At 41.7% G+C, this 17,111-nt stretch overlaps 1 protein-coding gene and 1 long non-coding RNA gene across 8 annotated transcripts in view; one reads left to right on the plus strand and one right to left on the minus strand.

Moving 5' to 3' along the window:
• The window catches only part of DNAH11 (dynein axonemal heavy chain 11), a 273,839-nt gene extending 260,570 nt beyond the window's left edge, over positions 1 to 13,269 (minus strand). For all 4 annotated transcript variants that reach the window (XM_075922225.1, XM_075922224.1, XM_075922226.1 and 1 more), the window contains exons 1-2: positions 12,451 to 13,269; positions 10,027 to 10,167 (exon numbers count right to left, since the gene is read on the minus strand). In XM_075922225.1, the coding sequence (XP_075778340.1) occupies positions 10,027 to 10,167; positions 12,451 to 12,684 (375 nt within the window). In that variant the 5' untranslated portion in view covers positions 12,685 to 13,269. The remainder of the gene's footprint in view (positions 1 to 10,026; positions 10,168 to 12,450) is intronic.
• The window catches only part of LOC142827321 (uncharacterized), a 37,418-nt gene continuing 33,422 nt past the window's right edge, over positions 13,116 to 17,111 (plus strand). The window contains exon 1 of one of the 4 annotated variants that reach the window (XR_012902002.1): positions 13,116 to 13,256. This is a non-coding gene — a long non-coding RNA (uncharacterized LOC142827321). Of the gene's footprint in view, positions 13,257 to 13,291; positions 13,580 to 17,111 lie in introns of those variants that run through there. The other 3 variants (XR_012902003.1, XR_012902004.1, XR_012902001.1) reach the window with 3 other exon arrangements.

The raw sequence follows: 17,111 nt of genomic DNA on the forward strand, positions 1-17,111 counted from the left end.
TCATACATTTAGTGTTCTGGGGACTTGTCTGTTAGAGTTAATAACATTTGAATTTTTCTTAAAAAAAAAGTTTTTAAGGACACCCATCAGCTAGCCAGTCAGGAGACTGCTACTATTGCAAACATGAAACATTTATGTAACATTTAAGATGTAGTTTAATAAAATATCAGTATTATTGTGTGTGTGTGTGTGTGTGTGTGTGTGTTTTAGTTCTTATCATTCCTAATGTACTATTGCTGCATCTTGTCACAGATTATGAGTATTATGTTCTATCCCCTAAATTAATAAAAATCAAGTTACCTAAAAATATTACATGAAGTATACACTCTTGGATGCTGTAAAATGCTGTCCTGAACTGTAAATCCCCATGTTTTAGTGATCAAATTTGCATCATTGTTTGAAGAAATATGTGACATATTAGTGGGAAACTTGATTTAAATTGATGATGGGGGGAAGGGGTAATTTAAATCAATCGACCCTGGAGAGTACAGCATTGCTCTTGCTTAAGGGTTTGTATGAATCAGGCTTAAACCGCAAATACATCAATTAAATCTGTATGCCAATGTCCCATAGGGGCTTGAGGATTATGTTTTATTACATTACATAAATCCTAGTGAGGTTAGAGCCCCATTAGGCTCAATATTGTAAAGCCATAAACAATTAACTCACCACCTTAGACTCAAATACTACAAACCGCTCATTCAGAGCGCCACTGACTTCTGCCTGTGCAGGGGTCCTTGGAGGACTAGGTGCCTTGGTTCAAAACAAAGCACAAAAAGGGAGGTGAAATAAATGAAGGAAGGGTAAAGGACAGGGATAACAGGGACACAATCATATTTCTGCATAGAGTAGCTGAGTGCAAAATTTGTAGTTACAAAGCTTGATTCTGTTTGCTGTGTTAGATCAACAGTAGCATCAGTTCCCCACCTGCCTTTCGACTATTATTTATTCTGTAGGCAGGATGGTAAAGTACATATTAAGAGAGGATGTGGCACAAAGCAGCCCCAGAGCATGCTGTCCCATGGGATGGCAATGCAAACATTTCACCTCAGTACCCTCTTTGGTGTTCAGTAAACACAGTAGTCCTCCAGCATGTGAAAGAGATTCTCTTACAATGACAATTACTTTGAAATATGGTGGAACTTGGAGTTGACTGAAAAAGGATCACTAACCATCAAATCTGTGAATTTAAGAACTTTCTTTTAATACTAAGGATGGGAAAACCCCCTTCAACAAGGCCAATCTATAATTGGGCATATACTAAATTTATATCCATTTAAGTTGTAAAACGAGTTTTATAAGATTTCTGTTATAAAAAAAAGGATCTGTCCAATTAACAGTATTAAAAGATCCTCTATATTTTATGACGTAGTTTCAACTGCTTCTGAGTAGACGTGCACTTTCAACATGTGAAAAGATAAGCCTGGTAAGGAACAGTTTCTTCTACCACACAGCCTCCTCCAATCTTCGGTATCCTCCTGGACCCAGGAGTGGGTTTGTTTGTGTGTAAAACTAGCATTAATCCTCTTGGGTTCTATTTTATTAAATCCTTATAAAATAAATACCATTTCTCTGGCACTCCCAAGCTCGAAACCCTCTTTCCTTCAGGACTTTCCATTTACCATTGGTTTAGAACATTAGGTCCCATCTCTCTTAGGATTTGTCTACACCACATGGTTTTGTTTACCAAGGTTAGATTTCATCACCAAAACAGTGGAGGTGTACACATGACATGGTACTCCTGCTGATTTAATTCCCTGGCTGTGCCAACAAAATAAAAGCACTTTGATGAGTGACAGACATTTTTGTGACAGAATGTCAGTGCACTTGCTTGTATCAGGACATCAATGCTCATAACATTCTTCATGATTGCTCTGGTCAGCAGTTTGAACTCAATTGCCCTGTGTCCCTCCCTCATTTAAAGACCTCTTTTCAAATTACCCAGACACTTTGTTCCCTCTTATCCACTCACCTTTCCCACCACCCACTGCACTCACCCTTACCCCTCCACTCTTCGTAGGCAGTGTGAAAATGGATGGTAAGAACAAGGTGTACGTGACTTTTGTGATTCATGGCTTAGAGTACCTTCTCAACAAGGTATGTGTTCATTGTTTCTTTGGCTTCTGCAGATGTGCAGCTGAGGACCAGCTTCTATAATACCAGTGGAGCACCTCTATCAGATAAGGTGAACCAGGAAGAGTATGGATATGTTTTGAAAAGTGCTGCAGTCATCAGATGCAGCACATAGCAAAACAAGAGTGTAGAAGAAATAGTTAATAAACTCGGGCTGGAGAGCCTACAAAAGAGATATGGGCAGGAGTGGATAACAGATGGACTGAAGCGGAGGAGAAAGCTACTGGGACAGATAGTGATGTTCAGGTCCCTCATAGTCTTGCAATCCGAGCACATGCATGAAAAACTCACCCATAGCCACATATAGCCATAGCATGCTCTCCCCAACTCATTCTTCACATACTCCCATTCTATCAGCATCTCTTGCAATCTACCTCTAGATACTGATTTCATGATGAAAACCAGAGTTACACCCAGTTGGAAGAACCTTCTGCTCACAAACAGGGAAGAACTAATAGGGGAAGTGGAGGTGGGTGACAACCTGGGAAGCAGTGATCATGAGATGGTAAATTTCAGGATCCTGACCAAAGGAAGAAAAGAGAGTAGTAAAATACACACCTTGGACTTCAAAAAAGCAGATTTTGACTCTCTCCAAGATCTGATGGGCAGAATCCCCTGGGATGTTAACATGAAGGGGAAAGGAGTCCAGGACAGCTGGCAGTATTTTAAAGAAGCCTTATTGAAGGCACAGAAAGAAACCATCCCGATGCGTAGCAAGAGAGGCAAACATGGTAGGAGACCGGATTGGCTTATAGGTGAAATCCTTGGTGAACTTAAGCACAAAAAGGAAGCTTACAAAGAGTGGAAACTTGGACAAATGACCAGGGAGGAGTTTAAAGGTATAGCTCGAGAATGCCGGGGAGTTATCAGGAAGGCGAAAGCGCAAATGGAATTGCGACTAGCTAAGCATGTGAAGGATAACAAGAAAGGTTTCTACAGGCATGTTAACAAGAAGAAGGTGATCAGAGAGGGTGTGCGGCCCCTAATGGATGAAGGAGGTAACCTAGTGACAGATAATGTGGGGAAAGCTGAAGTACTCAATGATTTCTTTGCGTCTGTATTCACGGACAAGGTCGGCTCCTGGACTTCTGCGCCAAGTGACACAAGATGGGATGAAGATGGACAGCCTGTGGTGGGTAAAGAACAGGTTAGGAACTATTTAGAAAAGCTAAACATACATAAATCCATGGGTCCGGACTTAGTGCATCCGAGGGTACTGAGGGAGTTGGCAGATGTCATTGTGGAGCCTTTGGCTATTATCTTTGAAAAGTCGTGGAGATCGGGAGAAATCCCGGATGACTGGAAAAAGGCAAATGTAGTGCCCATCTTCAAAAAAGGGAAGAAGGATGATCCAGGGAACTATAGGCCGGTCAGTCTTACCTCGGTTCCTGGAAAAATCATGGAAGGGATCCTTAAGGAATCCATATTGAGGCACTTAGATGAGAGGAAAGTGATTAGGAATAGTCAGCATGGATTAACAAAGGGTAAGTCGTGCCTGACCTATCTGATTAGCTTCTATGATGAGGTAACTGGCTCGGTGGACATGGGGAAGTCAGTGGATGTTATATACTTTGACTTTAGCAAGGCTTTTGATACGGTCTCCCACAATATTCTTGCCAGCAAGTTAAGGGATTGTGGATTGGATAAATGGACGGTAAGATGGATAGAAAGATGGCTAGAAGGCCGGGCCCAGCGGGTAGTGATCAATGGCTCGATGTCAGGATGGCGGTCAGTTTCTAGCGGAGTGCCCCAAAGTTCGGTTCTAGGACCGGTTTTGTTCAATATCTTTATTAATGATCTGGATGAGGGGATGGATTGCACCCTCAGCAAATTTGCAGAGGACACTAAGCTGGGGGGAGAGGTAGATACGCTTAAGGGCAGAGATAGGGTACAGAATGACTTAGACAAATTGGAGGATTGGGCCACAAGAAATCTGATGAGGTTTAACAAGGACAAGTGTAGAGTCCTGCACTTGGGATGGAAGAATCCCAAGCATAGTTACAAGCTGGGGACCAACCGGTTAAGTAGTAGTTCTGCAGAAAAGGACTTGGGGGTTACAGTGGATGAGAAGCTAGATATGAGTCAACAGTGTGCCCTTGTAGCCAAGAAGGCTAATGGCATATTAGGTTGCATTAAGAGGAGCATTGCCAGCAGATCCAGAGATGTCATCATTCCCCTTTATTCGGCTTTGGTGAGGCCGCATCTGGAGTATTGTGTCCAGTTCTGGGCCCCCCACTACAAAAAGGATGTGGACGCATTGGAGAGGGTCCAGCGGAGGGCAACCAAAATGATTAGGGGGCTGGAGCATATGACTTATGAGGAGAGGCTGAGGGACTTGGGTCTGTTTAGTCTGCAGAAGTGAAGAGTGAGGGGAGATTTGATAGCAGCCTTCAACTTCCTGAAGGGAGGTTCCAAAGAGGATGGAGAGAGGCTGTTCTCAGTAGTGACAGATGGCAGAACAAGGAGCAATGGTCTCAAGTTGTGGTGGGAGAGGTCCAGGTTGGATATTAGGAAAAACTATTTCACTAGGAGGGTGGTGAAGCACTGGAATGGGTTACCTAGGGAAGTAGTGGAGTCTCCATCCATAGAGATGTTTAAGTCTCGGCTTGACAAAGCCCTGGCTGGGTTGATTTAGTTGGAATTGGTCCTGCCTAGAGCAGGGGGCTGGACTTGATGATCTTCTGAGGTCTCTTCCAGTTCTATGATTCTATGATAACCTGAACCATGTCCCTTTTGCAAATAAATAATAATTTACAAAAATGTATCCTTTAATTAAAGTCTAGTCTTTTAAACAAAAAAAAGTCTTTATTTGTGTCATACACACTGTAGATGCAGCTAAATTCAAATACAGTGGCTACAGGCAGGAACATTTGCGTACTACAGTTAAAGCTCAGGAAGCATTACGGGGGTCATTTAAGGCAGCAAATAAACATTGCCTGACAAAATTAATCATATAAAGAAATATTACTGGTGCTTGTTAAACAAAAAGCTCCTTCAGAGCCTCTCCGGTTCTAATCCATCCCCACCACCCGAGTCCCTCTAATTGCCCTGGTATCTGATTGCTCAAAATCAGCAGCCAGATGATCCACCCCTAGGGAAACTTTTCCCCTTTTAATTTGCAAATGTAATGCAGAGTACAGCAGACTGCCATAACCATCACAATATTTCCCTCACTGACATCTAACCTGCCAAAAAGGCAACACAAGAAACCTTTTAATCTGCCAAAGGCATGTTCAACAGTCATTCTGCTGAGCCTGTTGTTGCTGCTGTCTAGGTTCCTAGTGTAAGGCCTCATGAGCCACAGAATAAGAAGTAGGTGGGCTCTCCCAGGATCACAATGAACATTTGCACATCCCCCTTTTGAATCTTGCAGTCTGGAAAAAAGTCCCATCATGCCACTTTTTGTACAGTACAATGATCCAAAAGATGCATGAATTGTGAACTTAGTGACAAACTCACATTCAGGTCAGTGAAACAGCCCATGGAGAAGTAGCTCTTTTGGTTGACGTGCTCTGCTGCAAGATGGTTTAGAGCCAAACTTGGGATGTGTGCCATCTATCTCCCCCCACAGTTAGGGGATCCTATGGCAACAAAGCCATCAAGTATTTCCTGCACAATACCCAGAGTCACAGTCCTTCGTAGCAGGGGGCATTAATGGCCCAGCATACTTGCATCACTACGACCCTTGTGGTGGATTTTCCAACCAAACTGATTTGTGACTGACTAGTAGCAGTTTGTATTTCCCAGCTTCTATACAGCAATTGCCACTTGCTTTTCAACTGAAAGGATAGCTCTCACCCTAGTGTTCTTGAGCTGCAGAGCCAGGGCAAGCTCTGCACACAGTTCCAGGAAGATGGCTTTCCACATCCCTAAGATCTGCAGTCACTGCTCATCATCTTATACATACACCATGATACAATCCCACCACTCAGTGCTTGTTTCCTGAGTCCAATACTGATGGTCCACCATATGGAGCTGTTCTTTGAACACCAGCAGCAATCTTGAATTGTTTCTTTCCATTGCACACAAGCAGGACTGACATCATAGATTCACTTTGTTTCCCAGCTCATGAAATACTGCAGAACCAACCACATTAGGTTCATAATGGTCATCACTAAACTGGTTACCAGTTCAGGATCCGTGCTTTCAGGCAAAGATGGGGGTGCTGTTAATAAATGGCACAAAATGAAGCTGAAAGCCAATGGAATGGTGGTATGGGAAGAACTTTATTACAGCACAGTGAGTACATCCTCACATTGGCAAGTTACACAGTGGGAAAACTAACCATGATGCAAGACACTGCTAATGCAAGAGGAGTGTTGTGTGGATGTGTATAGCCAATGTAATTAAAACAACATATGGTTGTTAATGTAACTTAAGTCAACTTACATTCTGCCGTGTACACAAGACCCTAGAAGCTCTGACAGTCCCATGCCAACATTTAGAATTTTCTCTAGGGCAGGGGTGAGGAATCTAAGGCCTGGGGGCTGGATGCAACCCCCGGCTTGGCTGGATCTGCCCCTGAGGATTTGAGCTCCCACCCAACATTAGAGACCCTGTGCTTGTGCTCCAGACCCCCACAATTCCCTTGCCAGGCTGGAACACAAAATCTACAGGCCTGGGCCACACTAGGCTCTGGTGTGTGAGGAGAATGTGGGGAATGTCTTTCTCCTTTTCTCCTTCTCGGTTGGGGGCCACGTCACAGAAGGTTTTGGGGTTTGCTTTTGTTTCTCACTTGTGCGTGGCCCTGACTGATCTTTTTGTGGGTTGGCGGCCTTGACCCAAAAAAAAGGCCCCCCACCCCTGCTCGAGGGCAACCTTCCCCAATCCTTAACCTCAATTCTTGAGAACAATTCCTTCCCCAGTCTTCCTTCATGGCTGGCCTTGGTGGCACATCGCCATCATCAGTAAGTTTCGCTCACAGAAGAGCATCCCTGAAGCTCTCTCCTGACACTAATATCCCCTGGAAACTCCTTTTAAAGCCTCAGCAGGTAGTTACAGGACTCGGGCACCTGACACCCATTCCCAGCATGGTTGGTGATCATTCTCAGATGGATCTATCCCTAAAAGGGCTGTGCCTTGGAACGGATTGGTGTTCAAAAGGGATATGGTAGATGAATCAGAATTTAGACTTTATTAAGAAGTTTTATGGAAACTTCTGTGGCTTGGTTTTATTTTGAAGAAGAAGAAGAAGAAGTGAAAAGGAGCAAGTTGTTTGATTTTTCATTTTATTTTCTTATTTGTGATGAATACTCCCCTTCTGGTGTGAAATTTTATTGCATATTGTGAAGAATTGTTTCCAATGAGAACATTAGGAGCTCTTAACGAAATGTCTTCTTTATACACTAAATAGACATGATAAAATTGATTTTAAATGCCTAATCTTTCATTTTTTCATCCATCCAAATTTTTGCTACTTTTAAAAAGGTGTAAGTGCATGTTTGTTGTCAATGTTTGCTGAAGTCTCTCTCACCCTCTACGCTAAATAATCAGCAACACATGAGGCATCTCAGGTTATGCTATATCTTTAAATCAAGTGTTTGAACAGGTGCTTCTGTTGTGAAAGTCTCAGTTGATTTCTGCCGACTTTAGTATGTAAAAAGCTAGAGTGACACTATCAGTATGACTTGTTACAACTAAATTCCAAATGTGTTTGCTGATACACATCCTCCATAGCAACAAATCAGAAAAAGTAATTAATTTGTAATAGGAAATACAAACTGAAGCATCGCCCAACCATGTACACTAGCTTTCACAAAGGAGAATAGGATCCCAAGTAAATGTGGGATTTGGAACTAAGGCATCCACACAACAGACATATCCTTGACCTCATCAGCAGCAAATTTCCCTCTTCTTTTCATTATAGTTTGTGGCCTCACTCACTCGAGGAGATTTTCAAAAAACTAGACTTTGCCAGCCTCTATAAAAAAAATGGATCCCACTTAAATGGGTTAAACTTTGACTTACTGAAGTCAATGTGAATTCTCCCACTGACTTCAATGGTGCCAGAATTTCATCCTTTATCTTTCCAGTGTAAGTTTGCTAAAGTTTGTCCCCAAATAATAACTTCCTCTCAAACAACAAGATCACCACAAAAAGACCAATTCAGGGTCAACAAAGTTACTGGCCAACATAGAGAGAAGCTGCAGTACCTTTTCTAGTCTTAGCATCTATCATTATTAATTTAAGAAATAATGAAACATATTTTTCACCTTACTGAAATCCATTATATTCTTAGTCAAATATAAAATTAAATTATGTTTATGATTCTTTTTCAGTATTAAAGGTATTAATATACTCTTATTAATGCTTACCAGGAATTATCACTTTTTGTATTCTGACTGAATTATTTTCATACTGAGGACCAAATTCTTCCTTAGACAACAGTAGTATAAATCTAGAGTAATTCGATTGACTTCTGTGGATTTAGAATAATGTAACTCAAGACCAATTTTACCATGTTTAAGTATCTTACCTGACATCCAGCAGAAGCAGTGACTAACACGAGAAATACTTTAAGTACAATTTTCAAAGGAAATAGCCGTCTTGCTATAGATCCAAACACAAAGAAGTGATACCTAGAGATCTGAGGAATCAAGCACTTACATTTCTAAAATGCTCTTTTTCCAACCATAAGATTCCAAATGCAACTTTATAACTCAGAGTCAATTCAATCATAGTGTAAGCAGGCAACTTCACAAATGTCAAAGGTGTTGCACTGCTTTTATCAGCATTCAAGTTGGTCCTGAAAGCCAACCAGCACAGACTGAAAAGCACCCAAAGTAAAGTGTTTTGGATAATATGACTATGCGTCTATGTAACAGGAAATAACATGCACACCAAATGAATTATTTCTGATATCTGCCTGATTCTACACAATTTACCACATCCAGTTATTTTTTCATATTCCTTCTTTTAAGAAATAGAATAATATAACTAAAGATTGACAAGATTTTAAAACTTCGCATATATATTTACCTTCTGATTTACATTTCAGACAAAGGTTCAGAAAGAATGGAATGAAAGTTTGGCTTGGATTGACTGGAACTGAATTCTTATTAGTAAGGAAAAGAGATGTGTATATAAAAGAAGTTTATCAGGCCTATACCCCTTTCCTCAGAGGGGTTGGAACAAAGAGTGCTGGGACTGTCGCTGCACACCCTGACTTAAAGTGGCTTTCATCATCTATAGGGTTTACAGTTTGAGTCAATGGCTCTCAGCACTCCCATTATAAAAAAAAAAAAAAAAAAAAAAAAAAATCATGCACCCCTGCCCTTTCTATGAAATAGTTACAGATTTCTTAGATGCAAAAACTAACACCAAAAAAAACCCCCTTTGCTTATGTGACTATGAAAGCATTTTAGTTATCTAAATCAACATAGATATGACCCAGAGTAATGACTGCATATACTCTTAACTTTTGGCGTTTAACTACCATCTCCTACTTCAGTAGGCCTGGATATGAGAGAATCAACCACAGCAGAAGTGACTTATGATGACCCATTTTTCATGATGACTTCCTTTGGAAAAAAGGATGTCAATGGCCCTCACTAAATACGGGCTGCTAAAAATGGATTCTAGATTCCTGAACAGAATCAAGCATGCACTTAACGTATTACCAGCAGGTTACACAAAATGTTTAATGTGTTGTAGAAGAACAAGTCAGATGATAACATCACTTTAATTACAGCAAAAATAATAAGCCAACAACCTATGACAACACCTCCACCACTCATCCCTTTGTGACACGTCTAGGTAACAGTTTTATTGTGATTTTTTTCCTTTTACCAGTGTAAGCATTATTTTGTGTAGTCCCGTATCTGCTACAAATCTAAAACTACAAATGCAGCATTCATATTTTAAGTATTATTAAAAATATTGACTTCTAAATACCTCTTCTATGAAATCAACCGTATGCTCAAGTGGGGTTGCAGACAACTCTTCAAATACTAAGTCTTTTTTATAATTGTCCTTTCCAATGCATTCTGTGGTCTTCATAATGCAAACTACTTTATGTTTTACATCGTTGGGTATCTAAAGAAAGAGAATAATAGGTTATCAGTCCTATGAACTTACAAAGCAGTCAGAGAATAGAACACCAGTAATGAACGGCCTTCTGGGTGACATAATATTGAGGTCCTCCTGGTCAGGCCTGCTCGACCGGAGTGGAGGGAGCAGGGCACAGAAATACAAAACAGTTCGCGGTATAGCAGCCTGGGATTCTGAAACACCTTTTCAGAATCCCTGTGCAGAGTGTCCAAAACTTATACCCAGATGTTGGACTTGCTTTAGAGTCTGATTTTTCACCTTCTTGTGGTTGGTTTTTTGCAAATAAGCACCAGTTTAAAAAGCCACTCAAAAACAAGAACCAAAACACACACACACACACACACACACACACACACACACACACACACACACACACACACACACACACACACACACACACACACACACACACACACACACACACAGAACTGTGGTCACATTTCTGGACAACAGTGTATTCGCATCTTGGTGATAGAAAATAAATTAACCCCATACATAATGTCTGCACTTTCAGATAACGTATAGGGCCAAATTCTATCCCTTGATATAAGATCGTAACTTCCACCCAATACAAGCTAAATGAATGTTTCTGACAGCAGCTCAGCCTACTTATTAAATACACATACAACAATAAATTCTCTTTTCATTCCTTTTCATGAAGTGTTAGATGAACAACAATATAGTCCCAAACTTTCAATTTTAGTTTTCAGTGAGGTGGAAGTATTTCATGAGTTGACAGTTGTAAGTTGTATCCGGAATGTTCTCTAGAATTTAAGTTTTCATTAAAAAAATAAACAAAACACCCCTAACCTTCTGGGTTACAAATTAAACTGTACTATCAGAATAGTACTCCAAGCAACAAGAAATGTGGGGCAAGAGGGCAACAGGCTCAGTATTTTTTTAAATGAATGTAGGGAAATTGGATAATATGCTGACCAAACTAATTCATTTTGTTCCCCCAGAGACCCAATTCTGGTGGGTAGAAACCATCTTGGAGGACAGTTACTTTCATTAGAGTGTTATTGATAGAAATTTCCTTCAGTTGACAGCTAATGATCAAAATAATTCAAGAGTTTTTTTTTTAAATCTGATGTACAATGGGTATTTTCAAAAAGTGCACAGTTATATCTTTCAGAATCAAGGTATTAACTAAAGAACACACATACACAATATTAAGTACCCAAAATTACTTGTGTTCCTAGCTAAAACCAGCAGCTTGTTAGCTATTACATTCAGTGGATGGCATCCTGGACTCACTGAAATTGATGACAACTGCCATTGAGTTCAGTGGAGCCGGGATTTGACCCATGTATTTTAAACAAGATAGGTTAATATTCTAGAGAGTTGAGTCTTCTGAGTTATTGTGGACAAAACTGGGTTCCCCACACTCATAGGTGAGCACTTATTCCCATGCACATTCCAATTGACTTCAATGAATATATTTGTGTAACTAATCACAGTGTGAAGGCATGCCTGATCTTAAATCTTAATCACATTTCTCTGTGGTAATCAGACCTGAGTAGTTCAGGAGTCAAATTACCAGTCAACGTTGCCCAACAGAACCATAGTAGTGTGAAGTCATTGTTTTATTACAATACTGTATATTTTACACACACACACACACTGTATAATTCTCACAGCAGATGAGTTAATAACTTAATACAAGTTGATAACTTATTTAATAACACAGTAAAAGCATGCTGAATGGTTAATAATTAAATCACAGTGTTTTAATATCATGTGATGCAAGAAACACAGGAGACATTGCAAAACCACTTGCTGCTCTCAAGCCTCCGGCTGAGTTACACTGTTTTAAAAGAAAGACCCCTGAGAGAAGTTAGAAGAGGGGCAAAAGAAATGTCTGACACTGAAGTAGTTTCTACAGAGTGCATTAATACTAGAATTTCTATACTAAAGATATAATTAAAGTGAAATTCACTTCAATAAAACGTTCATTCATCTCCAAGTTATTTCCCCCTTAGAATCATTGCTGTGGGGACAAAAACAGAAGGGTTGAAACGTTGTTGGTGATAGTGACTGAGATTATGTTAAACTCTACTCCCAAGCTATGTCCAATTTTGCCAATCTCTGGTAATATTGAAACGCTTCAGTCCACCCATCAGAAGCTCCTACCCCTGAAAGAGCCACGCAGTAGAATTGTGCTTTTCATGAACTACCTTAAGGTCTTAGGTGCGATAAAACACCAATGCATATATTTGCAGCATCACGAACTGTATGGTATTTGTAATTCAAACTTCAGCACCTTACCTTCTGCGTAGCTGTTAACATTCCGACAAGAGGGGAGGAAAACAGCAAAAGAGCTGGCTCGTTTTTGTTCAAAAACTCTGCCAGGATTTTCTGGTTCTCCTCATTTTCAAGATATTTGCTCCATTTCTCTACGTGGAATTTCAGCAAAAGTGCCAAACGATGCCCCACAAACTGCACCCGCTCATCCTCTGAGAAACTTTCTTCCTGTGTAGCCTGTTCTTCTTCCTCCTCCATCTCTAACCCGAGAATTGGAGGGGCTGGTGGGAGCAGCGTTAGCGCAAAAGGGTTCCCCACAAGTAGCTGCTCAGGGAATAACTTGTCCCTCTTCTTCCAAATCCCACCTACGCAAAAGATGCCACTTAGTGTCCTCTTGAAAATGCAGTGCCCTAGTTGGATGGTGATAGAGATGTAGCCGTGTTAGGTTGCAACTCTGTCCCCTCTACAGCCCCAGCGCATGAAAAATCCCCTTGGTTACAGGACACCGCGCAGTTGCTTGTCTGAGTTTCCTTCCGCCCCTGCCCTGCGTTTGGACTTCGCCTGCGGCTCTATGGCTGCCCTGCCTGCGGCCCCTGAGAAGCAGCCAGGGCAATAGTTACAGCAGCGTCGGCTGCAACCTCAGCTGCCATAAATTGCAGGGCCGCGGCGTTCTGTTTCCCTGGGGATGACGGAGCCCCCAGGCCAGCCGGCCCCGCCTCTCCAGGGAGTGGGACACACCTCTTCCCAGTCAGGCCAGCTCCAGCTGGGGAACGAACCGCCGCCTGCCACCAGACTTGGGCGTGGAGGGGGAGACAGAGAATTTGCAGCAGGTGGGACGGGGGCTCAGAAAGAGGTGGGGGGTGGGGTGTCGCGCTCTTTGATACAGTTCCAAATTCAGCCTCTCCCCCCCCCCGCACACGGCGGTGCAGTCCCTTTTTGCTGGGGCTCTTGCGAACTGCTTCGCTCAGTGGCTCGCGCAGTTCGGAGCGCGCAGTTCCCGGGCGACCTGGGAGCCAAGTTGAATAGGAAGCCGTGAGGGGACTGTCTGGCCTGGAGTGGGGGTGAGGTGGGGTGGGGTGATGCCATGGCATGGAGCACGGAAGAGGAGACGACGACGAAGCGATTTTGGCGTGAAATGTGCGCTCCTCCCCTGGTGAGTCTCAGCGCTCAGTAGGGGAGGTGGGCGCGCAGCGGTTACGGATAGTTTTGTGGTTTAAAGTGACAACTTTTGTGATTAAGAACAAACCGCTGCTCGGTGTTGAAACAACAAAACGTAAGTAAGAATAAGTGACCACAAATCATTGGTATAAAATGTAAGTGTGGAAAAATAATTCTCCATTTTTTCACTTTTTAAAGCAGTCCAGTACTCATGCTGTGTTTTTATACCCAGCACTCACACTTAAAAATGCATGTAAGATTGTAACAAGGTTCCAAGAAAGTACATTAACTAAACCATCGCACTGTACTTGGAATAAAGAAACATGCACGCAGTATTTGCATATATGTAGATGCCACAGTTTGGTGGAGAGGTAATAATTTATAGACCTTTTTTCTTATAGATCAGCAGTTCAGATACCCAAGATGACTGGGAGTTGATACCACGAGAGACCTATCGGAAATGAGTCGGCAGACTCTGCAATCCTGACCTTAGTAGACAGTTATATACAAGAATGGGGGAGGAGGGGTGGACCCTTTGCCAGCTCCCGTACATTTTTCTGAGAGTTTGTGTATTGATTTACTTGGGGAGAGGTTTTTTCCAAGCACACTTTTAAAATGTTAACAGGAAGCTATTCATCAAAAAAACTAATTTAAATAAAAATAAGATTAGCAAATGTTTAGCTTTATCCTGTAGATCACACCTCTTCTCCCCTTCTTTCCCCCACCCCATCTCTGTTTAGTGCCTGTGATATCAGCTCCTAACCCATCCCATTATTTTCAATACATGCCTCAAATTCTCTTCATCTCAGCACAAGTGAAGGTGCAAGTTCCACTCTGCTCCCACAGATTTAGACATGACTGGACCTCTTTATAGCATTCACATTGGAAGTGAATGGCTCAGACAAAAGTAGCAGTTCAGAAAGGTCTCTTGGATTATGGCAATGGTTCCCAACCTTTTCAAGCATATGGCCCCCTTTTCAATATATTATAATTTCATGGACCAGCCCCTGGGTGAGGGGGAGGGAAAAAAAGAAAAGTAAAGAAAGGAAAATAATTTTTAAACTTTCCAGGGACCCCCTGCATTACTGTCGCAGACCACCAGGGACCTGTGGACCACAGGTTAGGACCCACTGGCTTATGGAATGGAGGACAGTAGAGAAAAAGGAAACAATTGCCATCTAATGGAAACAGAACATATTGATCTAATTGAAACTGCTCTGTGTGGAGTCAGTAAAGAAATGGGTCCTATGCTGAGGCTTAAATAGAAAGAGAACATCTTTTTTTCAAGCAGAACACACAGGAAGAGACTTCCTGCCTGAGTATGTCAGTACACCTTTGCATCTTGCACACTATTTCCAGGCAGCAATGGAGCAGCAACTCCCCGTCAGAACGGTCCGCTGTTGCAGATACTGTAGGAAATCTACTCCAGAGTAGAGGTGAAAGTAAGCAGATGCGCCCTGGTGTGCAACTCCAGCAAGAACTAGCTGAGCTGCAGCAAAAGCCAGAAGGGAGCTATTTAAAAAGCTGGTAGGGACTGGGGTTGCAATAGGACAGTATCTATAAGAAATTTAAGTTGTGTTCACCCCTGCTCCAGAGGGATGCCCTATCTCTAGATCCAGGGTAGTAGCCTCAGGAGAAGGGTGAGCCCCCGAGCAGGGTGATCATGCCCTCCCTTTGCAAGGTAGCCAACCATTCACTCTTCAGCAAGGGCTTGTTTCTTTGTTTCCTCTTACCTTTTAAAAAATAAGATACAGTTTATATGTTTATGAACATAAGAACGGCCGTACTGGGTCAGACCAAAGGTCCTTCTAGCCCAGTATCCTGTCTGCTTACAGTGGCCAGCACCAGGTGCCCCAGAGAGGGTGGACCAAAGACAATGATCAAGCGATTTGTCTCCTGCCATCCCTCTCCAGCCACTGACAAACAGAGGCCAAGGACACCATTTTATCCCCTGGCTAATAGCCTTTTACGGACCTAACCTCCATGAAATTATCTAGCTTCTCTTTAAACTCTATTATAGTCCTAGCCTTCACAGCCTCCTCTGGCAAGGAGTTCCACAGGTTGACTACACGCTGTGTGAAGAAGAACTTTCTTTTATTAGTTTTAAACCTGCTACCCATTAATTTCATTTGGTGTCCTCTAGTTCTTCTATTATGGGAACTAATAAATAACTTTTCTTTATCGGCCCTCTCCACACCACTCATGATTTTATAGACCTCTATCATATCCCCCCTCAGTCTCCTCTTCTCTAAACTGAAAAGTCCCAGTCGTTTTAACCTCTCCTCATATGGGACCCATTCCAAACCCCTAATCATTTTAGTTGCCCTTTTCTGAACCCTTTCTAAGGCCAAAATATCTTTTTTTAAGGTGAGGAGACCATATCTGTACACAGTATTCAAGATGTGGGCAAACCATAGTTTTATACAGGGGCAGTAAAATATTCTGGGTCTTATTTTCTATCCCTTTCCTAATAATTCCTAGCATCCTATTTGCCTTTTTGACTGCCGCTGCACACTGCGTGGAAGTTTTCAGAGAACTGTCCACGATAACTCCAAGATCTCTTTCCTGATTTGTCGTAGCCAAATTTATGGCTTTATGGATGGTTGGTAACCCTGATTGTAGACCTCGTAAAAAACCATGATCACAATTAGCCCTAACAGGCACCTTTGATGGCAATCTTGACAGAACCCATGCACTAAATCAGGTCAAGGCAGGCAGTGTAGGGAAGACTTCACTATAATTCCATGTACCCATTCTATGGATAAATAAATATTATAGTTAAAATAGAAAACTATTAAAGAAAAACTTATCACCTTTGGATGTCATATTCAAGCCAAGACAGATGGAAAGTGAACCTGCTGTCACTCCCATAACTTCTGAACTGCTAACCTAAAGAAATTGTGTAATAAATCATTACTTCCTATCTGTCTGCAATGTAAATTACAGCTTTCATGTATTATTTCTTCAGAAACCAGGTAACAGAACTTACTCCATGGTGAACTGCATGTACACCGTTCTTCACACCAGGGTTCACCTTTTAGATCATCCACTGTATGATTGCAACTATCTGGTTAAATGCACTCAAGACTCAGACATTTTTACATTATATGAATTTTATCAATTTCTTACTCTTTAGAACTTAAAAATTAAGTAAGTTCCCTTTGGCAGGTGTGAAGTAAATCATTTTTTATTTTGCTACCTGAAAATCGTTTTCTTCGTTAGTTCTCTTAATTATGAAGTAATGAATCACTCCTCACACAGGTAGTGGGGCCATTCTGCTTGTCAGGATTTTGGTACCCCCTTGCAGCAGCCTGTTCATCACAGGGACTCATTTGCATGAGTCGCAATTTCATTAGCATATTTTCTGCCATTTCTTTTTGCGCAAGGGGTTTTTGTGCAAAAAGAAGCAGTGGACTTTTTGTGTGTGTGCAAAAATGCCATTTTACGCAAGATCCTTATGCCTCTCCCAGGAGGCATGCAAGCGTTTAAAAAAGCTGACTGTTAATGTTGATTTTCAAGAAGTCTCA

The sequence above is a fragment of the Pelodiscus sinensis genome, chromosome 2, assembly GCF_049634645.1.
Source record: "Pelodiscus sinensis isolate JC-2024 chromosome 2, ASM4963464v1, whole genome shotgun sequence".
In the NCBI taxonomy this organism is placed as follows: Eukaryota; Metazoa; Chordata; order Testudines; family Trionychidae; genus Pelodiscus; species Pelodiscus sinensis.